The 24363-nt window shown below is 35.3% G+C and overlaps 3 protein-coding genes across 5 annotated transcripts; 1 reads left to right on the forward strand and 2 right to left on the reverse strand.

Annotated features, from left to right (window-relative positions):
• The first annotated feature begins 518 nt into the window (after positions 1–518).
• LOC109009106 (tRNA-dihydrouridine(16/17) synthase [NAD(P)(+)]-like) lies at positions 519–3112 on the forward strand. 2 transcript variants are annotated; one of them, XM_018989474.2, is made up of 4 exons: positions 519–1023; positions 1108–1214; positions 2095–2862; positions 2958–3112. In XM_018989474.2, exons 1-3 carry the CDS (start codon positions 544–546, stop codon positions 2840–2842), a joined length of 1335 nt encoding a protein of 444 aa, XP_018845019.1. In that variant the 5' UTR covers positions 519–543; the 3' UTR covers positions 2843–2862; positions 2958–3112. The 2 variants fall into 2 exon arrangements, with proteins under 2 accessions (XP_018845019.1, XP_018845018.1); XM_018989473.2 differs by having other exon boundaries at positions 520–1023; positions 2095–3112.
• Positions 3113–4351: 1239 nt separating this feature from the next.
• Positions 4352–9287, reverse strand: LOC109009105 (probable 2-oxoglutarate-dependent dioxygenase At3g50210). Of its 2 annotated transcripts, XM_018989472.2 has the most exons (12): positions 9060–9287; positions 8503–8618; positions 7663–7781; positions 7485–7548; positions 6804–6871; positions 5968–6026; positions 5715–5877; positions 5587–5606; positions 5460–5506; positions 4955–5035; positions 4783–4872; positions 4352–4694 (listed from the first exon to the last, which is right to left on the reverse strand). In XM_018989472.2, exons 1-12 carry the CDS (start codon positions 9091–9093, stop codon positions 4569–4571), a joined length of 987 nt encoding a protein of 328 aa, XP_018845017.1. In that variant the 5' UTR covers positions 9094–9287; the 3' UTR covers positions 4352–4568. The 2 variants fall into 2 exon arrangements, with proteins under 2 accessions (XP_018845017.1, XP_018845016.1); XM_018989471.2 differs by having other exon boundaries at positions 5715–6026; positions 9060–9231.
• Positions 9288–13232: 3945 nt separating this feature from the next.
• Positions 13233–14495, reverse strand: LOC109009104 (protein IRX15-LIKE). The gene has a single exon (XM_018989470.2). The coding sequence runs from the start codon at positions 14324–14326 to the stop codon at positions 13394–13396; it is 933 nt and encodes a 310-aa protein (XP_018845015.1). The 5' UTR covers positions 14327–14495; the 3' UTR covers positions 13233–13393.
• Between the last annotated feature and the right edge of the window lie 9868 nt (positions 14496–24363).

Genomic DNA, 24363 nt, shown 5'->3' on the forward strand with positions numbered 1-24363 from the left:
TAACGTTAAAAGTTGAATAAAATATTGTTAGAATATATATTTTTAATATTATTCTTATTTTGAAATTTGAAAAAGTTAAATTTTTTATTTTATTTTATTTTATTTGAAAAATTGAAAAAATTGTAATGATTAGAAAAGATAAGATGATATTACATATAAAAGAAAAAATATATTTACAATCTATTTACAAACGAGACTTAAGATAAAAGAAAGGAAAAAATCTATTTACAATCCTAAATTTACACCTAATACACTGAAAAATGTGGAAATATTACATATAAATTAGGTTAAAAACTGATTGATATTTTGATATTTTAAAATTATAATAGATTCTATAATAAATAATGTATTATAATAAAATTATAATAGACCTTTCGTTAATTCAGGCCTTAGCAAAATAGGTCTCGATATATCAACTGAGGCCCAAAATCAACGCAGCCCAACTTTGTCACACGAAGAATATCTCACGCCCACACTCCTACCGAATCATAGACGAAGTTAACCAACGGTGGCGATGATGCGTCGTTGGAACATCCCCATATCATGAAATTCATAATTCCCTCCCTATCCCTCCGCTCTTCGCGCAATTGCTGTTACCCAGCACAAAAATCTATCATGGCCTCCCCTCTCACCCAAACCCTAACCCTATCCCAAACCCAAACCGGAAGCTTCCATGCCGACCCAGCGCAAGACGACCTGGATGATATCCCCTGCTCCGAACCGCAACAAGAACGACAAGAGCGACAACAGTTGCTTCTTTCTTCCTCCGATTCGTTGCCGTTGGGATTTGGCTCGCCGAGCCGGTGCTTGTCGGGAGAGTCCCTCGTCGAGCGGGCATGGACTCACTGGGCCAAACTCGGTCGGCCCAAGTTGATCGTGGCCCCAATGGTCGATAACTCCGAGCTACCGTTTCGAATGCTCTGCCGGAAGTACGGAGCTGAGGCGGCGTACACGCCCATGTTGCACTCTCGCATTTTCACCGAGAACGAGAAGTATCGTAATCAGGAATTCACCACTTGCAAGGCAAATTCAAAACCTTCCACCTCGATGTTTGATTTAGCATTTGTTCAGGATTAGTTTTTTTTTTACTCTGTACGTAATTTGCAGGAGGATCGCCCATTGTTTGTTCAATTTTGTGCTAACGATCCAGAAGTTTTATTGGAGGCTGCAATGAGAGTGGAACCTTTTTGTGATTACGTTGACATCAATTTTGGGTAATAATAGTTTTGTTCATCGTTAGTGCTCAATTCTTGGACCTTTTTTTTTTTAAATATATTTGTTTCCCGCTATGATGATATATAAGATAGTCTTTCTGATCCATACGTTCACATAAAGCTCAATGGCAATACTTTCTATGATACTAATCTATTTGAACCAAGATTTATGCAATCAAATAGTGAAAGGTGAGAAAGACTTCTAACTTATAAAAAAAAAAAACGAAGGTCAGAAAGACTTCTATTAAGCGAAACTAATAGGAAATGGTGAATTAGATAACTTAAGTATTATTTAGGACTCCCTCACTTGCGAGCCTACACTTTGGAGCCACTCCATTGATTTTTTTTTTTTTTTTAAATGGGAGGTAGAGGGAAGTTAGGATTTGAACTCCGACCACCTGCTTTGATATATGATAAACTAACATTTGTTTCTAGAAAAATGATAAATAATTTTTGTATCAAAGCCTAAGCTGATAATAAATTGTGAATTGAATTAATCGATCATTATTTTAAGAGAAGTAAAAATTCAAAGTCATTTCAAACATCAACAGTGAAGGTGCAGAAGACAATAGTAGAGGTATCTACCTCATAATGTCACGAGGTCGAGGACTACCGACTGATCACACCTTTAGTAGTGAATGTTAATTTCTTTTCACGTATAGACTTACCTAAAGGCTTGTTTCTGTAGGACAATATCAACTGACATATAAGTGACAAAGATGACTTTGTTAACTCTGAAATGACATCTAACAAGGGCCTACTTGTCCTAACCAATTGTAACATAAATTCTTGAGTAACTTTTACATAATGTAGTACGTGTGCTACTGTCGTTTTGAAAAGCTTTTACTCAAAATGCCAATTCCTCTATGGTCTCATGCAGTTGTCCTCAGCGTATTGCTAGGAGGGGCAATTATGGAGCTTTCCTTATGGATAATCTTCCCCTTGTAAAATCTCTAGTGCAGAAGTTGGCTCTCAACCTTAATGTTCCCGTGTCATGCAAAATCCGAGTATTCCCAGATTTGCAGGATACAATCAAGTATGCTAGGATGCTAGAGGATGCAGGTTGCTCTCTTTTAGCTGTGCATGGCCGAACCAGGGATGAGAAAGATGGAAAGAAATTTCGGGCAGACTGGGATGCTATCAGGGCAGTAAAAAATGCGGTTAGAATCCCTGTTCTTGCAAATGGGAACATTCGGCACGTGGATGATGTTCATACCTGTTTGGAAAAGACTGGTGCTGATGGGGTGCTTTCTGCCGAGTCTCTCCTTGAGAATCCAGCTCTTTTTGCTGGGTATCGAACTGCTGAATGGGTAGTGGGCAGTGAAGGAAGTGAGAGAGATGGAAAACTGGACCAGACAGACCTGCTAGTGGAGTATTTGAAGTTTTGTGAAAGATATCCTGTCCCGTGGAGAATGATTCGTGCTCATGTGCACAGGATGTTGGGAGACTGGTTCAGGATGCATCCACACGTCAGAGAGGATCTCAACTCCCAATCCAAACTGACATTTGAATTTCTTTATAACATGGTTGACCGTCTTAGGGAGCTGGGAACAAGAATTCCACTTTATCTGGATGATAAACATGGAGATAGAGTTCCAGCAGATGGGCTGGTATCCAGAGATGTATGAAGCGGATTGTTGGGTTGAAGGTATCCAAAATTTTGGATTTATAGCAAAATTTTTAACCGGTAATCAGATTGATTGTTAACTTAATGATTTTTGTTATTATTTTTTCACATTAAAGGTTTGCATTTGTCGGCATCTTAATTGTTGCTGCTGACGGTAGTTGTTGACCATCTAATATGCTGAGGAATTTCAGTGTGTATCTTATCGGAGGGAGAAGTTCTTTCTAACTGAGGTCTTTTCTCAATATGATTTATTGTGCCAGTTTTTAAGGTAGTTCTGCTGTATGAACTTTCCTCTGTCAGAAAATATGTTACAACATTTGCAATGCTGCAGATGTATCAATGTTGGAGGCATTGATCTTTTCGAAGTTAAAAGACTTTGCATTTGATTCAGTTTTTTTTTTTTTTAGCTAGTCAGGATTTTTGGGCTGTTTTTGAAGATCCATGCTATTGCAAGTGTAACTACATACGTAATTTCTGGGGCAACAGTTTAGCCGGGATGTCAATGGCCTTCGCATCAACAAAGCCTTCCTCCTTTGGAATCCGTCACATTTATAGAAGTCCATTCTCTATTCAATCCTTCACCCGGTCTATCTTGGCATTCTCCATCCCCCTAAAGTTTCCCTCGACAACTTGCCTCTGGCATTTTCGTCTCTTCACGCTGTTCATCTTCATTCTTGCCATTCACATTCTCTACATAAGGAATCCAAGGGTGGGGGTTGGCCAAACGAGCATCTCTTGAATGTTGGGGCACATCAAGAGAAGAAAACGAGAATCCTTAAACAACTGTTCTTACAACTCTAATGGAGGACAGTTATGTTAAACTTGAAATGCAAATGAAAAAAATTAGTAGTTTTTATTGATCGTAAGATGAGTTGTAAAATAGTTGTATAAATACTATAATTCCCCTGCAAGATATGTAGAAGAGTGGCACTACAGCACTGCTTCTAGCTACCGATAAATGGTTTTATAATTTTTTTAACTCATAAATATTAAAAAAAAAAAAATTCACAATATTATTAAAAAGTACTTAATCATTAAGTAAAAAAATAATTAAAAAAATAAAAAAAACACAGCAGTAAAAACTAGTGATAGAAACGATTGGTAAGGGTAGTATTACTCATGTCAGAATTCAAGAGATGTATCAATCAAGCGGGTTCCGTTTGGATATTAAGAGTATCTCAGATAATTTATAAATAGTAAAGAACTGTTTGTGAATAGTAATGAAGAGTATTTCAGATAATTTATAAATAGTAAGGAACTGTTTGTGAATAGTAATGAAGTAGTATGAGAAAGCCTGAGAACAATTATATTCCTCATTTCAAAGGCGTTGAGGACTCTCACACCAGCACGACATGGAAAATAAGGAAATATAATTTTTGTTTCTTCGTCCTCAAAACTAGCAAAGCAATTTGATACTCCCTTAATTTCTAAGAAAGCCTGAAATAGAAAAAATAGAACTACGTTTTGACCTTCATACCATCATAATATCATTCCCTGCTGAAGTTTGCACTTACGTTAATCCATGACAGATGAAATAGTATTCTTAAGTCCAAGTAAGAAGTTGACACAGAGGACCAGTTTTCAGATGACAGATACCACTCAAGTCTCAAATGACACAATTTATATATCATAACATTCATCTCCACAGCTCAAGTTTTCTAATCTCGTCAATTCAGCTTGAGGCATTTTATTGATTTATTACACAAAAAAAATGACAATTTCAGCTCCTAACCAAAATTTGTTAGGACCTTGCTGACCAAATGCTCTCCATACACAGCTCTTCCGAACTTCTTAGCTCCACCAGTCCTCTGTTTACAAATTTCCAAAGGCTCTACTGCTGTGTCGAAGTTTGTCTGTACAACCACCCGATAACATGTGGAGAGGACAATTCGTTTAAGGAGGAAGGGATAAAACAATAAAGAAGCAAATGGAGAGACTGACCTCATAGAAATATGCTACACAGACCCGATATCTTGGAGCCTTATTGATAACTTGGTGCAAAGTTGAGTCATACAAACCATTTGAGTAAATCTGCATTCTTCCATGTTTCATTAGAATTTCAATTTACTCGGAAAGATACATAGAGAGTGCAACTTTAACAAAGTGATATTACCTTCAGCATGTCCCCAATGTTGCATACAAATGTTCCAGGAATCGGAGGAGCTGAAATCCATTCACCCGACAAGTTTCTTACCTTCAACAACTTATACAATTAATGTGGTGGAAACTTAAGTAGCAGGGTTTAAAACGGAAGAACGAATAAGAAAAGAGAGAATAAATTCATGCAAAAGACTTCCCCCAACTTTGCAGATGCCAAAACTTCCATAATAATTTACAAAATGCTACTTTTGGCTTGCAAATCAGCTGCTCTTTGATAGCATATATACTTTATTATCATAAAAAGGTTATATAATGCAACTATAATATAAAATTAGATGGCATATCTTAGATAGCTCACAAGAAAGGTTAAACGATACACGTTTTTGTTTTGGGGTGGAATTGGGGATAACTAAACGATGCCGATTTAAAAAGACCACATACTTGACATGCAACTGGTATCGCATCATGTCTGCGCAAATTAAAAGGAGACTCCTGATAAAGTGACTAAATGATTGTACCTGTAGTGCAGTTATCTCATCATCTTGATTAACCAATGTCAACAAACCTATGAAAGATTTTCAAATGCATGAGATTGATAAACAAGATTTCCGGGGCCTCTGATAGTCTAGAGGACAAGAAACTCACCATAGTCAGTGTGAGCTCCACTGAATTTATTTGTACGGAATGCATGGACAAAAGAAAAGACATCATTTTCATAAAATACTGTAATAAAGGGATAAGTACAGGTATCAACAGCAGCTTTATTGCATTACCATCCAATATCATTTCTTGGGCCATGACCATTTGATGTGGACACACCTGGGTAACCTATAATACGCATCACCCAAAATGCATCTCCAGCTCTGTCACCTTCAAATTCATCTGGTGATCCACCCAATGCTAAAGCAATTCCCCGCATAATTTTTCTTGAAAGGTCTGACAGCAATAAAAAAATGTAAGTTGTAAGCAGAAAGCACATGAAATATAAGGTGAAAAGAAGAAAAGAGTAGTCCTGCAAAAGAATGCCTGTGCATAGGCTGATATACTCCTCCATTAGCTCTGTATAGTTTGGAGGATTGGATGGCCTGCATAATGGACCTTTTGATGAAATAACAATCAAATAAAAATTTCAATTGAGTGTTACAAAAACAGTCATCGCGTTAATCAACCACATTTTGAAAAAGAGAACCAGCATCTAGCTGCCTAGACTTACTTTAAAACTACAGAATCAGCAATTAGATGATTCAATAGGATATATTTTCGTGGAGGTTTAAAAACAAATAGGAAGTTAAAAACAATGGAACAGAAGTTTATAGCTTTCAGTTTTAGGTAGTTCTGATTTCCTTTCTAGATTAGCTGTAAATATCCCTAAAATAGATGAGCATTATCATCTATATAAAGAGGGGCCTGTAACCTTATTTTTGATATAATTGAATCTTACTCTTTCCTTCCACAAACAAGATATATATTCATAATTCAAATTATAGACATTAATTAGCTATTCTCAAGATCAAGTAACTAGTAAAACATGTTTATACTGTTCAATAGCTTTTATTGGCAGATGGGTGTTTCATATTACCAATCACCATGTTAGAAATCCTCCGAGTCCCCTCCACCCCCTTCAGGATAGGATAGAAGCCCTGTACGTCCATTGGCTCGCTTTACTTATGCAAAGCAGGAACTCATACTGGAAACAGGCAAGCACTTTTGTTTGCGAAGTGTCACATCAGTCTCAACAACATGGTAATAATATTTTGCTAATAAGTACTAACTTACAATAACTATATTGTAATGTGGAATAAGTCCTCTATAGAAAAAATTGGAGAACAAGAGTTAGTTGAGAAACCTTAATTTAGACTTACCATTGGTTACGTCCTTCCATAGGTTTCCCAAGCTCTCCATACATCCCTTCTTTCACTTCTTTATAGCACTGTCATTGGCAAAACTATGTGATAATATTATTAAGAGTAAGACTAATAATTCGAGCAGCAGCAGCAACAAGAAGGGCGATTCTACCATACCATGAAAGATATTGGAAGTTAATGTAGATTTATTGATACCTCACAATTATGCACACAAATAAAGATGGTAATATCAGAGCCTCTGGAAGTTTTACATAGTATGGACTTCAAGGCAAGCAGTTTGATGGATGCAACATAACTCCAATTAACCAGCAAGCACAACATATTAGTGTGCCATATTTGTAATGTTTGATTGACAATTTCCTGAGTTGAATGAAGACAATGTAATAGGATCACGTAAACAAGTTCTTCACTCTTAGTTGAAACCCCGAGAATACAGTTGAATGTTTTTAGAAGTTGTTATGCTTTTAGCTTGACACTAAATGCAGGGAAGTTTTGTGCTAGTCATGTGCATCATCTTCTCATTTTTCCAAGAACCTTTATTGCTATGCATGGTATAACATAGTAAACCATGAACAACATCATTATCTACCAAACAGCTTACACTACAGACTATCAAGATGATAACAAAATATCTCTACAAGAACACATATAATTTGTAAAGCTTCTAGCATGACCTACATCAATAGCTTCGTGCATGTCTGGCACGCCTTTAGTTATATTTTCCCCAATTCTCTGATATCCTCTGCATTCAAAATTTACTTCCACTTAATATGAAGTCAAACATTTCCACGTCATAAATCAGAAACCGAGCTTAATTACAAAATACACATGTGGGATGTAATTCCACAAGCAAAACCTGAACCCAGTTGCTGCAGTCATCTTGATTTTGAGTTTTTCTTCATATGGAAGTTCGAAAAATTTGTGCGCCACACTTTTCACCTCTTTAATAATGGAATCTGGAATACCATGGCCCTTCTACACACCCACAAGCATCTTCAGATGAAAAATTTGAGCTAAAACTCTTTACACGCACCCACACACAGTCAACAAAATTCCAAGTGATTTATCCATTTAGTAAAAACATTAATCATACATTAATATTGGGCAAATACATTAATATATACGATTTCTTAATTTAAAAGATTTTCTTATAGAGATTACAAACTCTTTAACTAATGTCTTGAAGTCCTAAACTCATTCGCCACCCTATATTACTACAAAAGAAGGTTTTAAAGTTCTCTTTTTAAAAACCTTGTTCTTATGGACGGGGGTCATTGATTTTAATGGGCTAAATGTCCATGATTCTCAATTTTCAGTTGTAAACTCTAGTTTTATAGAGATTACAAACTCTTTAACTAATGTCTTGAAGTCCTAACCTCATTCGCCACCCTATATTACTACAAAAGAAGGTTTTAAAGTTCTCTTTTTAAAAACCTTGTTCTTATGGACAGGGGTCATTGATTTTAATGGACTAAATGTCCATGATTCTCAATTTTCAGTTGTAAACTCTAGTTAGCTACTTCTCATAAATACATGCTGTATATTTGGGCTAGGACTTTTTTTTTTTACGAATAAAACTTCTTGATTAACTATCAAAAAAGCAGCGGAGGTGCCATTTAGCCTGAAGAGCATTTTGTCAATTCTTTGGTTTTAAAAGAATCCAGAAACGAAAACACATGCTAAGAAAGATGCATACCACATAGAAGAATCCCGCCTCTCGGCAAGCCTGGTCTAACTGTCTAACAACTTCATATACACCTGGGTCATCCGCCATTTTTGGGTCGTCATACTTGGCCAAAAGAGGACTTATATCTGAATCACATGAAATAAATAAATGATATCGACCAAATAACATTAACTTGCTCTTATTCTTCTCTCTTTCTCTCTCTCTCTCTCTCTCTCTCTGTTCTTTTTCCCCACTTGGCAATACTAAACTTAGTTTGTGAAGCTTGCATAATAATATGAAATCGGAGATTTAGCTAGTATTAGACAGTCAAAACAATAGCATATGGCATGCATACATCTCCACTTGATATGGGTATGGAGAAAAAAATACGATCTTCCACCCCACCAGAGAACAGACTTGTCTCAAATGAATAATGATTGCCAAATTAAACAGTGCGAGAGAATCCAATCAATTTCACATTTGGGAAAAACGGAGACAAGTTTGAGCTTTGGATATGAGCATGAAAACATTGAGGAATAGGTGGATATAATAAAAACATTGAGGGAGAGAATTGAGATTAGTTTTACCGATAACGGGTATGAACTTGAAGTCGGTAGCCATGCGGATGCCTGCCTGCTAATTTGCGACCCTATTACTATTAGGCTCCGGCAGTGGCAAGTACCAAATGAAAGAGCAGAGAATCCCAAACGTAACGAAATCCCTATTGTCTTTGTCACGGAAGCATCTGAACTCATATATTGATTGATGTGCCTTACGTTGAGCAACGCCAAAATATAATCATTTACGGTGACAGTGTTAGCGTATAGAGTGTAATTATATTTTTCATATTAATGATAAGATTTAATTATAATCATTTGGTCCGATCCAATTCGGTTTTTTTTATTTATGTTTACACGTGTGACACTATATAAATTGAAAATATATGATCAAATGTGTAAAAATATATTTATAAAAAAGAATATATATTATATTTATTATGCAAAAAATGTATTTATCCTTAATATATATATGAATAATTCTATTTGAAGGCCTTTATACTACGTACCATCCACGTGACATAATTTGATTTGTAAGATAACATCAAAAGTAAGTTTATATTAATAATTTAATATTAATATTCATGTTTAAGATTGAAATTTTATGTTATATTAATTAAAAATTTAGCATATATATATATATAATATAATAGAATATAAAAATTAAAAATATATATCATACGGTTTTAGTTCTTAAGAACTAGTACCAGACCGGTTAAGAATTGGACCGGTTTGATCGGTTCAATCGATTTTCTAATTTTTTTTACATGATAAAAATAAATGAGATAGCCAAACGATGATGAGCAATATCGATTAACCATCAATTTTGCATTTGTGGATGAAATTTCCTAAGAGCATCCTCATTGGCTTGGCCAAATGAGGAGGTTGGCTAAAATTTGCATAATTTATGTTAAAAACATTTCACATTGAATTAGGCAAATCTAAAACAATTTAGACTTTTGCTACATTGGTTGGCCAAATATGGAGAACCACAATTGATTCATCAAATATTAAAATACTAATTTCTCACTCCAAACAAACATTAAAATATTAATTTCTCACTCTAAACAAAAATACTATTTGGTTTGTAATTAATAAATTTAGATAGAATTTTAAATGAGTTTAATCAAATATTTTTTATTATTAGCATTAAATGACTTTTGAAAATATGATTTTTTTTAATATTAATTTAATTAGAATATAATTATTATTAACATTTACTTGGTAGAGATATAAAATGTGATAAAAATAAATTAAATAAAAAAACTATTAAATTAATAATATTTTATTATTATATAAAGAGTGAATGGATAATTCAATGTGGGGGTTGAGTTTAAATGGAATATGCAAATGTAAAAAAGTATGATATTGACTAAATTTTGAAGATGAATTTGACCAAACCAATGAGAATGCTCTAAGAATGGATAGGATGCAGTTCCTAGGTCTTGGAAAGTACCAAATATACATGACTACCCAAATGGAAGCCCAAATGATTTAATGTGGATAGAGCTGCGCATTTTTTTTGTAATTCTGACTTTGGCTGACCATCTGACGAAGTCGAAAAGTTGGAATTCAGAGTCGGAGTTTTTGTTAAAAAATTGGTCAGAGTCAAAATCAAAGTCGATATCGACTCTGAACTCCAACCTTTTAAAAAAAATTGTTCTTCAAAACAACTATTACAGCAGAGGATGCTTTTCATTTTTATCTTCCTTTTTATCTTCCTTAGGTTATTTGTTTTCTTCCCAATGTCAACCACTTTTCTTCCCACTTTTCACACCATTCGGAATTCTCTTCCTCATGTCTATCGAGTACCACTTTTCTTTTGTAGCCTTTTGAACACCTTTCTATTATGCTGCCTTTCCTTTTTCTCTTGTATTCTTCTTCATTTTTTATCTTATGCATTTTATTCTTTTTGTTCCTCTTTCTTTTTCTGATTCCTTGTTTCTTCACCCATTTTCGTGATGATGCTTAGCAAAGTATTCTGATTCAGATAATATATTGACAAAGTGACGTGCAAGGCTCAAACAATGGAGACTTCTCTCATTCTCTGGTTCACACTTCACTCTGATCTCTTTCTTTCTCTTTGTATGTAAAGGTGGGAATGAAGAACATGATCAACTGAGTAGTGAGGAGATGGAGTAGATTGTAGAAAAATGCCTTGTTCGCCTCTATTTTTTGGACCTCCGACTTCAACTCTGTCAACTTCGATTGGAGTCGAAATCCGCTCCAATTCGAAACTGGAGTCGGAACTCAAAATGACCTCTAACCAAAGTGGTCGAAGATCACTATTCCAACTCCGTCCGAGTCGGAGCCCAACCTTACTCTGTGGAACGACTCAAAACTTAGGAGTAATCACTTGGATGGTATTGGATAGGAAAAAAGGATTCAATTCATTTAAATAACTAAATTGCTATACGAATCTGAATATTTTGATAGTCCAAAGAATTTAACTCTTATAAAATTAATGAAAAAGAAATATTAATTATCGAATCAATTCGTCTGCCATCGTCAAATTCTGCGATCATTTTTTCAATTTTGCCAAGAAATATGGGTCGAAATAAAATTTATGATATTGTTGTTTATTTCTATTAATTTGTATTTATAGTAGTGAATATTTATTTGGGTGCTCGTAAAGTAAAAACAAAAGAAGTCCTAACCTAATAAATAAAGCAACATGCATGCATGGGTTTTTTTCCTTCCTTTCTTTTCTCTGGTACCAAACAAAAACCAATTAAACATTGTAATTATATATTTAATCCTGCTACCAAATTTCCAGGCAGGTAGGTCTAATTTTCGTGAGTGGGTGTACTTTACTCTTGAGCCAACCTGGACTAGCTTCTGGTTTTATCATTAACGAGTCAAATGCAGTAGTTTGGTATAACGAATATCACAAGTTAATTATTTGCCGTATTTATAACTTGTTCTGTCATCTGTGAGTACTGCTGCTTACACTATTGATTAGTCTACCAAATGCTTGACAAAAACCTTTGATCAACTTGTTCAAAAGTCCATGTTTGGAGGATATTTAAATACTAAAAAACCATACAATTCATGCAATTGTGAAATTTTGGGATTTTACGAAAACTATGTGGCTGATAACAATGTTTTCCCCCAAACAATGCGTTGAAACTTACACTAGCTAGCCATTAAATATTATGGTGGTTATTAAACTATATATATATATATTATATATATATATATATATTATATATATATATATATATATATATATATTACTCCTCCAAGTCCAAGTTGTTAAACTGATCATTTAGTACTCTCTCTCTCTCTCTCTCTCTCTCTCTATATATATATATATATATATATATATATATATCTACTCTATTATAATAAGTGGCTATCTAACTGTGAATAATAACTTTTGTTATTTTTCAGTTAATTCATATTTTATCAAAAGACCCTTAAAACTCTTGATTATTTGACGCGTAACTCATTTGTAGAAAATTTAATGAAGGATCCTGTTTTATCAAAAGGTTCTTAAGATCCTTAACCATTTGATGCGTAGCTCCATTGTAGAATTTAATGAAAGATCATATTTTACCAAAAGACTCTTAATAGCCCCGCGGCGCACATGAATGAATTGACGTCTCTTTTTTATGTCATTTTTATTCTGACAGTGTATTCATTTTCCTTTCTTTTTATTTCAATTTTTTTAAATAAAAAATTAATAATATTTTATTATTATATAGAGAATAAATAGATAATCCAATATGGATGCAGACCAATGCACATACTTTGTTGGAGTTTAGATTTTTTTTAATCTTGATTTTTTGTCTTTATTTAAATCATTATGTCAGGTGCACCTCGGGACTAACACACCTGAAGCCGTTCCCTAATATATATATATATATATTATATAAGATTACAATATTTCTCTTTCAACTAAATCAAATATTAATCATTGTATCATGAAATGATTAATACATGCCATTTTTTAGGATGTCGAATGTTACTAGCAAAAGTAGACTTTTTGAATTTATCAAAATGTACATAATATAGAAAATGTACATAATGATTAGTGCGTGACAGAATTAAGATTGATGGAAATGCCAACTTATTTTTTCATGATTTAAAGCAATATTGTTTATTCATTTTTCAAAAAATGTATCTAATAAATTTTTAATAGGATGTAAGCCAAATCTCATGCTATAAGGAACGGTAATTCGACGAAATTACACTTTGCAATGCCAAAAAAAATTATTTTATACATTACCCACCCAAGAAACGTACAAGTTTCGAAAGAGAAAAAAAAACCGAAATGATAATAAATAGCCACCTTTTACCACTTTATGCCATTGATCCACCGGGACTAAGCTGATTACGAAGAAGATCAACAATCCAAATAGCTAGGAGGATGAAGAAGCTTTCGATGATGTATTGTTGCGACAGAACTGAAAGCTATTCGCATCCATTCTCTCAAGAACATAATGCCCAAGAGTGTCACTTGCCTCAACCAAATTCTCTCTGCACAAAAACTCATCCCCACAAACCCTCTCTACCTCTCCATAGAAGTCATGCACAAACACATGGGTCTTAGCATTCACACCCGTTTTCTTGCTCCTCGCAAGCACGCCGGCGGTGAATATGGGTGACATCCGACCCGGAGCATCCGGCCACTCCCCGCGCGGTCCGTCCACCAATATTACATCCCAGTCCACCTCATACACATGGTTGGGAAGATCATTGAGCCCGAGCTTACACTCCGAGAACAACAGGTTCTGCACCGGTCGGCACTCGTTTCGTATCTGTTTCTTGGTTGACGCCACGAGCTCGTGCAGCTCCTTCAGTTTCGTCGTGTACTGCACGTCGTACGCGTCGATTTCTGGGTGTTTCTCTTCTATGTACGCGGCGTAGTAGCGGTTCTCGTCGATGAACACGGTCCGGCCGTTGTGGTTGAGGGCTTTCCAGAGGAGAGTCTCTGGGGTGAGGCCGAATACGAGGAAGTTGCATGGGGACGAGCACTTTCGAAGTACATCGGAGATTTGCTTGAGCTCGGCGTGGGACATGTGGAATGTGTTATTGGATGTTGAGGCGTAGTAGAGGAGGGTGTTAATGACAGTGGTCGACAATCCGCCCAAGCCGGAGGAAACGACGGTGGCTGCGGCGGCTGTAGAGGTGGCAGAGGTGGATGTAGATTCTCTGGTGTAGATGAGGGTGAGGAGGAAAGCAAGCGTGAAGAAGGAAACAAAGGCTAGAAGCCATAGACGATTGGAGCCTCCTTGTTTTTGGATATAAGGGTGGACGAGTATTAGCTTTGTGTTACTGTTGTTGTTCTTCATCTTGAAAGGAGATAGCTAGAGAGAGAGATGATCTCTATGATCTTGTAATGAGGTGGGTGGGGTTGATTCTGAATCCTGAGAGTCAGAGACGATGAGGAAGAGGGATTGATTTAAAGATATATGTGTGTGGCTGCAAGCATATAAAATTTAAGCTATGTATAAACTAATGTAGGATATACGAGGGTGACTTTGCAATGACCCTCTAAATTGTTGTCCTAGCAATTTGGTTTTTTCATTAATGCCAATTAATGATTATTTTTCCTAGTTTCTGTTGGTTGGGTTGTCTGATCTATATATGTAGGAAAGAAATTATCTAAAGCTCGAATAATAAATATATATTTTAATATTAATTTAACGTATCTATCTTACTCGTTCCTGCTTAAAATTTTTATCGCTTTTTATAGAACTAATATTAGGCATTTCCATTTTTCCTTCCTAATTCCATTGATTTTTGTATTTTTTTTTTTTTGTAAGGAATGGTAATTTAAGGAGGGTAAATGATATTTGTGCATTTTTTTTTAAATGAGTAAATTTTGTGACGCACATGAATAAATTATTTTTTTAACGGTAGATCGACTTATTATTATTTTTTTAAAAGTGACAACGAGAGACTTGTATATTTTAAAACTATATTTAGAGTATGAAAAAATCTTATTGCAAGTAAGTTTGTGCACCAATATTGATATGTAATATATATGTTTAATGAAACGATATGAATTAAAGATAAAAATAATTTTTATAATATAGGAGGTTTTCTTCTTCTCTCAAAAATTTTTTTTTCATTTTTTTAAAATAAAAAAAATTATTAGTACACAATATAGTGCACGAACTTACTTGTATCTAACAAAACTCATATAGTATTATTTTGTAAGGAGATTACTGGAGGAGGGGTGGGAGTAGTAGAATATACAAAGGGGGTGGTTGGACTGAAGCTGGTGGATGATAGGTAGAAAAAGGCATAGAGTGGCGACCCAATAACTAATTGCAAGTGAGAAGTCGCTTTTCCTTCTTCAATTCAGCTTTGGTTCCTACGGAAGCTCTTTGAATATTTTGCTTTTCTTAAATGAGTAGTTACCTTTGAGGGAGACAAAGTACCTGCAACATATTCCAGATGGAAAACATGTTATGGAAAATCAGAGAATTTTGACTGCTTATTGAAGAAAAAAAAAAAAAAAACAGGGGGATTTAGCCAGAAAACTAGTCAAATTGTACTGAGTGTACCTTGATTATACTTGAGCACAAGTTTCTTCCCATGTTGTAATTGTCCAACCAAGCTTTCTTTTCTTGTGCATGCTACAGAAATCCAAGGCAATGAAACCAATGATTGGGCCCTAACATGTTACATGGAGGCTCAAGAACTGCCACCTGTTACATTTTGTGTTTTTGTCCATTGATAATTTTTTTTATTATTATTTTTATGGAATTATCCACTGATAATCTTACTTGTGGCTATTATTGTCGTTTGCCGCCGTTGAATCAAGTAGTGATTAGGCCTATTGGGTGAGCCCTTGTATTCGGTATGTTAAAAGGAAAATAATAGATATTTTAAAAAAAAATGTGCCCTAATTTTATTATTAATCCTCACTTATAATAGAGAAAAATCGTAGTTACATCCATAGATATCTGGGAAGTACAAATAACCAAAGGAATCCAAACCCAAGTAAAAAAACAATCGAAAACTCCCAACCAGAATACATTATACCCAAAAGGAAAATACTTAACCAATTATATATAAGAAACCAATCTAAAAACTTGCAAGAAAACAGGAACAAGGAAACCGCATACATATAAAGTAAATCAACAAATAAACCAAATAAAGCTTGCCAAGAAGAAACATTACGATATCCGTAAATAAGGAAGACCAAGTTTATCCATACGAAGTAGGCCTTTTAAATTGCTCAGTAGTCTATCTCTATCACTTGTCCAATCCATATCTATATCCCCAGCTCCACTCTTGGCAAGAGAATCAGCCACCGCATTTCGTTTTCGAAAAATATGTTTCACGTAGTACTCTACAGACTCAAAATAAATAAGAAACTCATTCCAGAAATCCTCTAAATACCAAGTATTACAGGCACCCCTGGTGATCCAATCCACAATAATTTGGGAGTCAGTCTCAATTTCTACCCTGTGAAAGCCAAGTTGACAGCACCTCCGAACCCTTCCAGCAAACTCCGCATTTCAGCAAAATTATTAGAGCTCTGACCCAAGAAAACAAAATAAGCCGCACACAAATTACTATTTTCATCCCGAATAACACCCTTGCTCCTGACGGCTCATGATTACCAAAACTACTTCAATCCGTATTAAGTTTGACTCAACCCTGTTGAGGCGTATTCCATCTCACTACATGAACCTTCTTAGGTTTGGGAAGTAAAACCGGTATCTCTAACTGATCTAAAATAGCCACATCCTGATTAGATAACCTCAACACTTTCATGATCATATGCATAATCTGACGAAGCCATAATTTGATAGCATGCCAAACATACTCAACCTTGTCAACCTTATCTTCAAACCTAGCTTTGCAACACCTCTCCCAAAGCTTCCAAGAGACTATAGACGGGAGAATGCCAAAAACAGTTCGTAATTGAGAAGACTTACTAGCACAACGAAACCAAAAATTAATTTGATCTTGCCAAGTGTTAAAAATACCCATATGCACATCTAACTGAGTCACAGCCAGACGCCAAATTTGACGAGCAAAATCACTAGTACAAAGCACATAGTTAAGGTCTTCAATGCGACACTCTTTAATTTTAAGCAAAGAGTTCTCAATCATAGTATAATGACCATTAAGAGGGCCCCCCTCCTCCCAGTTATCAAACCGAGTACCTTCTCTCACAATCCACTTAGAACTATTCAAAACATCTAGAATACTACGAACAATAGACTTTCAGAACCGAGTACCCTTGTTAGGCACCAATAAGAATAAGTTATTACCCCTAGCATACTTACCTCTAAAGAAATCCGCCCATAAAGAGTGACCCTTAATGAGACGCCAAGCAAGCTTTAAATGCAAAGCCCACTGAATGTCTCCAAAATCCCGAATCCCCAACCCCCCTTCATCAGTGGGACGACATATATGTTTCCAAGCCTCCCATTTTCTCTTACATTTGCCATCAGACTCACCCCAAAAGAAAGAACTCAAGATCCTGTTAAGCGCCGTGAACACAACCTTAGGGACATGTAAAATAGCTAGGAGATGAGTGACTATACTGGACAACACATGACTCAACAAAATAGTTCTACCACCAGCAGAAAGCATTTTCATTTTTCATCCCGCTATTTTCTTTTTGACTTTCACGCGTAGTTCACAAAAATCAGAGTCCGTAAGTCGACCAACCACAATAGGTACACCCAAATATTTAAAAGGGAAACAACATTCAGTAAAACTAGTAATATTGAGTAAGGAATTTTTCCTACAAACTATAATTTTTTTTTTTTTTTTGAAAAGGAAATAGCACTTTCCTCCTTGTTAAGGACTTGACCCGTCCAATTTTCATAGATAGCCAAAACTTGCATCAAACCTCTCATAGATCTCTTACTCCCGTTAGCAAAAATAACTATATCATTAGCATACATGAGATGGGAGATAAGAGGAGTTCCTCTAGCTTGAGAAAACTGCCAAATTTTACCATTATCAAAGGATTTCTTGAGAAGACGGGAAATCATCTCTTGCATAATAATAAACAAGTATGGTGAAAAAGGATCACCTTACCTCAACCCATGTTCACCTTTAAAGAACCCCAAGGCAGTGCCATTCATCATGATAGAGTACCAAGGTGTAGAAATACACATTCTAATCAACTCACAAACTTGCGAAGAGAAATCAAAAGAAGCCAAGACATGAAAAAGAAAATTCTAGTTAACTCTATCATAAGCCTTAGACATATCAAGCTTAACTAAAACATTACCACCATTCGAATTTTAATGAATAGAATGAACCATTTCCTGGGTTAAGCTAATGTTCTTGAAAATACTACGATCAGGGATGAACGCCCATTGCTCCTGAGAGATTATCTTAGAAATCAAATTTGTCAAATGATTCACAATAATCTTAGCACAAATCTTGTAAATCATTGAGCAAAGACTAATAGGCTTGAATTTATCAAAAGTAGAGGACTTGTCCATTTTAGGAATCTGAACAATAAAAGAAGCAGTATATAATCTGGGGATTGACTGAGTTAGGAAAAACTCAGATATAGTTTCCAATAAATTATTCTTAACAATATCCCAATAGACTCTAAAGAAACCTACTCCGAAACCATTCGAGTCAGGACTACTCTCAATAAGAATACTAAAAATAGCAACCTTTATATCCTTAAGGGAAGAAGATCTACAAATCAGGAAATTATCATCACCATTAATCATAGGAGAAATCAAATCACTTAAATTCGACAAATTATTAGTAGTACTTTGACCCAAAAATTGTTGAAAATAATCCACAACAGCATTATGAATATCGAAAGAGGTATTTAAAACAATACCATTAGCCAAACACATATCATTAACCCTTTTATGCTTCTTAGCATTAAAAGTAGCATGAAAAAATTTAGAATTTTGATCCCTATTTTTAAGCCAACTTTTCTTAGCCATATGAGACAATCTAGTATCCTCTCTACCCATCCAAGTCAATAATTCAAATTTAGAAACCAACAAATCCTTCTCATCCTCAACATTGAAATAGACTTGAAGGCTATTTTTCAGTCTATCAATACATTGCTCTAAATCATTAATAATGACATGAGTCCTACCAAACACAATCTTATTCCACTCCCTTAAAGCTACCTTAACCTTTTTTTAATTTAAAAGATAAATTAAGGAGCCCAAAACCAATCCCATCTTGGTTCCATACCCTATCCACAATACTAAGAAAATCCACGTGATTAGACCACATAAACTGAAATCGAAATGGGCTAGGCCCACACCTGAAAGGATCCTCACCCATTTGAATTGCCAACGGAGAATGATCTGAAGTGGTGCGAGCTAGAACCTAGTAAAAAAATTAAGAAAGTTAGAATCAATAAAACATATATCATCCTTGGACCTTTAGAGCTCATGTCCAACAATCCACAAGATTGAATACACGGATTAAACTCTTCCATAGCAGCAAACGGGAGGGGATGCCCACCTCTTCTTTCCGAGTCATCTTTAATAATGTTAAAATCTCCACAAAGAAGCCAAGGAAGATTACTATTGCCAGTAGATTTCAGGTCCACCCAAAGAGTTCTCTCTATTTGACTGCACTAGGCATACACAATGGTCAAAATAAAAACATGCCCATTCTCCTCCACCTTCACAGTCACAAATTGATTTGACCCAGCTAACCAGTGGACAGAAACATTCGAGCTCCACAACAGCCAGATTTTTCCTTCCATCTCTTCATTAGTAATAAAAGAATCACAACTAAACTTGCTCAAAAGATTTGAAATTTTATCTTACAACAAGAATGGCTTAGCCAATGCTAAAATATTAGGCCTATATTTTTTTATTTATTTTTCTCAATCTCAATTCAGATGTTTTCACTCTCCTAATATTCTAAAAAAGGATGAGACTAATCATAGATTAAGTTTAGAGGGGCAAATTACCGCCCTGGTGGAGCTCATTTTTGGAAACGGACCGACCACAATTCTTGGAATCTATGTTATAGTCCTTTTGCATATCTGCTTTTAACTTGTCTCTCTCATCTTCATTGTCGGATTGAGGTTCATCGGGATTTATGCTCAAATTTTTTGCACGATCAACATCATAAGCCTCCGAATTGTTCTGCTCAATTTCAACCAACTCCACTTGAGATGTCAAACCAAGTCCCATCTGACCCACATCCTTAACCATGAATCCAGGTCCAATGTCTTCCTGTGCTTCCACCAACATGAGTGATGCTGGCCCACCACTAAAACCCACATTGTTCTCTTCGTAAATCACCATGAACGTAGACCCAGCAAGTGGAACACCCACCCTCATGTCTTGCACCTTGCACCTACGGCTAGCAACTTCAATACTGGTTTCTACAGGCACTAAAGGCCCAACACCTACACTCACTTCATTCACTAAAGGCCCATCAACTTGGTTAGTTGTCTCTACACCGATAGGAGTAACATCAGACACCACCATCTCCGATTGAACATGCATGTTATTTCTTGAACCAGCAACCACTTCCTCTGCAATTTTTCTTGATCCACCTTCCATAACGTTTTTCAAATCCTCCACGGCAGCAACAGATTTCACCACCTCATTCTCAATCAAATCAACATCCGAAGTCGCATCTTCCTTCTCAAACAGTGTACCATCTTCTTCCTGTGCACCCGAGGTATTACTCCCTCATTTTGTAACCCAAACCTTCCCTCCTTTTAACTGGTTTTTTTGGGAATCATTTCTAAATCTACAGGTTTTTAGATTGTGGCCCTGAAGTTTGCATGAAGAGCAATATGCAGGAAGAGTTTCATAAATTACCTCTTGCCTCCTGCTTCTGTGCACCCCTGGTTTCCCGATCCAAAAAAAACTTATAAGCTCATTTGATAAGTCAATCTCTAGGCACACATGGGCACCATCAGTTCTAGTCGCACACTACGTTGAATTATCTCTTCGTATGAATTTGCCAATTGGTGCCATGAGGAGCTTTAAAATCGATGAGTGAAAAAAAATTGGTGGTAACCTAAGAAGAAACACCCAAACTGGCATGCAGGAGGGTTCAAATTCCTCATCAAATTCGAGCGTCCAGGCGAAATGCCGATATGGCACTCCGTTCACTTCGCATGATTCCCTGGATAATGTTGTGTTGAAGTCCAAATCATTTGACAACCGGATGAAGACATGTCTTGGTCTTTGTATAGCCGATACAACGAGAACACTGGAAAGGCCCCATTGACAACAGATGAAGGCATGGATAGCATCTAGTGACGGTCGTTGTCAAAGGAATTTTAACACCAACGAGAATCGAAAAGGCTGTGCCATTCTTTCCATCTCTTTCGTAGAGAACAAGAAACATAATTTTCTGTCTATGAGTTTCGACTACAGGAAATGGACATCTATCTCTGGAAACGGTTGCGGCACCACATAATCCAACTCAACAAACGACTTGTGATGAGCTGCTGTGATCGGTAGGGACATCTATCATGGTTGCGGGTCCCTCAAGCTAGAGATCGACAACCATAGCCTCGTGTCACTCGAGCTAGAGACCGACGGCCATGGTTGTAGGTCTCTCAAGCCAGAGACTAGCGTTTTCAATTTGATTTTTTGTGTTATAGACCTAAATCTATATTTTCGAGCCAGATCTAAGTTTTATTATTTGAGTTTGACTTTTTTAGTATTGTGACGTTTATTTTGGTCAAATTTGAGTTAGGTCAATGGGAATGAACATACCAAATAAGGGGATGGGGGGCCATATTGGCCAGGTAGGGGTGGAGTACTATGGGAAGGGCAATTGGCTACTGATCAGCTTTCAATTTCGATTTCCAAGCGTAGAAGCTGTCAAAGTAATACAAGGATAAATCCCAAGATCGAATTCACAGGGATAATGAGAATTAAACAAATATTTCATATTCACAAGACAACATATTACTGTTTATGGTGACAAGAAATTTCAAAAGGATAAGAAAACATTAAACTAAAAGATCTAACAATGAACAAAAAAAGTAAGAAATGAGAAATAAATTTCAAAGGTTGACCCCTAACTATATCAACACCAAAATGGGGGCTATTTACTACGAAAGTGTGGACTGAATTAAGAGTGAAATTATTGGCTGTTCTGGAAGTTCAAGGACGAGTAAAACTAAAAATAAATGTGAATCTATGTTTTTAAAATTACTAAGAACAAAGAGATTTAGAGGAAATGTATAGAAATTGACTTGAACTTGTAAGAAACAATAAAACAAACACTTGGGATGCCATTTTTCGCCCACTAATTTGGTGATAGATTTACTTCTCTTTTCATCTTCTCTCAATCATTCTCTCATTCCTAGAAGTCATGGTCGGATAATATAGCAATGAACCACAATTCTCAGCCTAATAAAACTACTTGACAGATTATAAAACAATTGTAAAATAATGAAAGAAAACTATTAAAATATTGTTACTTGTTCAAGTATCAATTGTGCATTTACGTCTACAACGGAGCTAAACCAAGAACAAAGAACTTCAATCCTTTCTAGATGCAAATTGAAATATAATCCAACAAATTAATCATAAAAATCATAAAACATCAAAGAAAATCCAACCCCAAACAGTCATGAGTTACTCCTTGAATCCCAAACTAAAAATCTAACCTATCATCTCTAGATTAGCAAAATGCCCAAAGGGATTAAATCCCAACATCTCTAGTTACTGCTCTAAACGAAAATGCTGAATACAAAAAAAATGTTACAGACAAAAAATTGTTGAAGACCAAAATCTGCTCTAGACAAAGGTATTCAAAGATGCAAAAATACTGAAGACACTAACTGATCTAAACAAAAAATGCTGAAAGAAAATAAATATCCCTTCGCCTGAAACGAAAAACTCCCCCAGAAAAATATGTTGAAGCCCCCCAAAAAAACTGGGCACCCTGTACCCTCCAATAATTGTACACCGACAGCAATCAAAACGGGGCCCCTCACAAACCCCTTTTGCCAGAAAGAAAAACTGGGCTCCCTCAAGTGCTGTGTCGCCCCTTGCTACCCGTATTGCAATGCCAAAACTGACCCAGCTGAAATGAAGCCTCCTCTGTTGCGCGTGACTCTGCTCTCCCCTTGCTACCGAGTACACCCACACCTCTTTTTGTGCGTTCCATTCTTCCACTAACTATCCGTTGGCTGTCTCACTCTCCACCCTTTATGACTTAGCATGCTTCCTCTTCCAATAATGCCCTCTACTCTCATTCTTTCCAAAAATGCCCTGCACATATAAGTATGACATGACTGTTTAATTATTTTAGAGGTAAATGTGAAACTTTTGTGTGCAAAATATTGGCATCAATTGATTTGGAGTCTGATACTAAAATTTGATGTGTAATTAAGTTGCTTAACTCTTATTTGATGAAACATATTATTCACTTAAACAACTTAATTATGCATTTCCAACACTTTATCAGCTACCTGCATAGCGTGGGTAGCAGACCTAGTTGTAATTTCTCATAGTGAAGAAAAAAGAAAAGAGAAAAACATTCAACCCTCACATGCATCATGATCATGCCCATACACAATGTAATTGTTTGAAAAAGGTCTTAAATCATTTGTGGGTCTATACTTTGAAATAACTAGTTATCGTTATAATTGAAGTCCTTTAAATTTTATTATAAAAAGTAAAAATTTATCTCTTCTAAATAAGGTGAGATCTCAATAACTACATGTCTATATATCATTCTAGTTATTAGGGCTGTAAATGAACCAGTCTATTCGATAGCTCGTTCGGTACTCGTTCGGTTAAACTCGAATCGAACTCAACTCGTGAAAAAAAAAGCTCGTTTGTGAAAGTAGATACTCGCTCAAATTGTAAATGACACATACTCGACAAAACTCGACTCGACTAAGACTCATTAAGGCTCGAGTCAATTTGTTATCTCGACTCGATTAAAACTCATTCATATATTAATAAATATATACATACACCTATGTGTATACACACATACACACATATATATATATATGTAGTAACTAATAATATAAGCATACCACTTTCATAATTAAATTAAATATATAATATGTAATCTAATTACTTATGTCATATAGTGAATATATTTCATAAGTATATTTTATAATTTGTATAATAATTAGTCGATAAAATATATATATACGAGTATTTGAGAACTATATATGAAATATATATATATATATATATATATATGCTATCATATTAAGTATATGTATTAATAATATATATAAGCATATAATATATTGTTATTTTGGATAAATATCAACTAGTTAGATATTAGTTATTTATAAATTTTTTAAAATTTTATAATTCAATATAGATTCTACTTGTTAGTTGTATAAATGTAATATTAGATTTTTTATTTTTTTATTTAATTTATTAATTATTAAATCTTATTAAAAAAAACA

Source organism: Juglans regia, chromosome 7, assembly GCF_001411555.2.
Source record: "Juglans regia cultivar Chandler chromosome 7, Walnut 2.0, whole genome shotgun sequence".
Lineage (NCBI taxonomy): Eukaryota > Viridiplantae > Streptophyta > Magnoliopsida > Fagales > Juglandaceae > Juglans > Juglans regia.

Excerpts from the sequence above, each read along its gene's own strand:
- LOC109009106 (XM_018989474.2), top strand. The coding sequence starts at position 544 with ATGAAATTCATAATTCCCTCCCTATCCCTCCGCTCTTCGCGCAATTGC. Across the intron at positions 1,024-1,107 it reads AGGAATTCACCACTTGCAAG|GAGGATCGCCCATTGTTTGT; the intron begins GCAAATTCAAAA and ends CGTAATTTGCAG. Across the intron at positions 1,215-2,094 it reads TACGTTGACATCAATTTTGG|TTGTCCTCAGCGTATTGCTA; the intron begins GTAATAATAGTT and ends GGTCTCATGCAG.
- LOC109009105 (XM_018989471.2), bottom strand. The coding sequence starts at position 9,093 with ATGGCTACCGACTTCAAGTTCATACCCGTTATCG. Across the intron at positions 6,027-6,803 it reads ATGGAAGGACGTAACCAATG|GCCATCCAATCCTCCAAACT; the intron begins GTAAGTCTAAAT and ends TCCATTATGCAG. Across the intron at positions 5,507-5,586 it reads TGGAGCTCACACTGACTATG|GTTTGTTGACATTGGTTAAT; the intron begins GTGAGTTTCTTG and ends AATCTTTCATAG.
- LOC109009104 (XM_018989470.2), bottom strand. The coding sequence starts at position 14,326 with ATGAAGAACAACAACAGTAACACAAAGCTAATACTCGTCCACCCTTAT.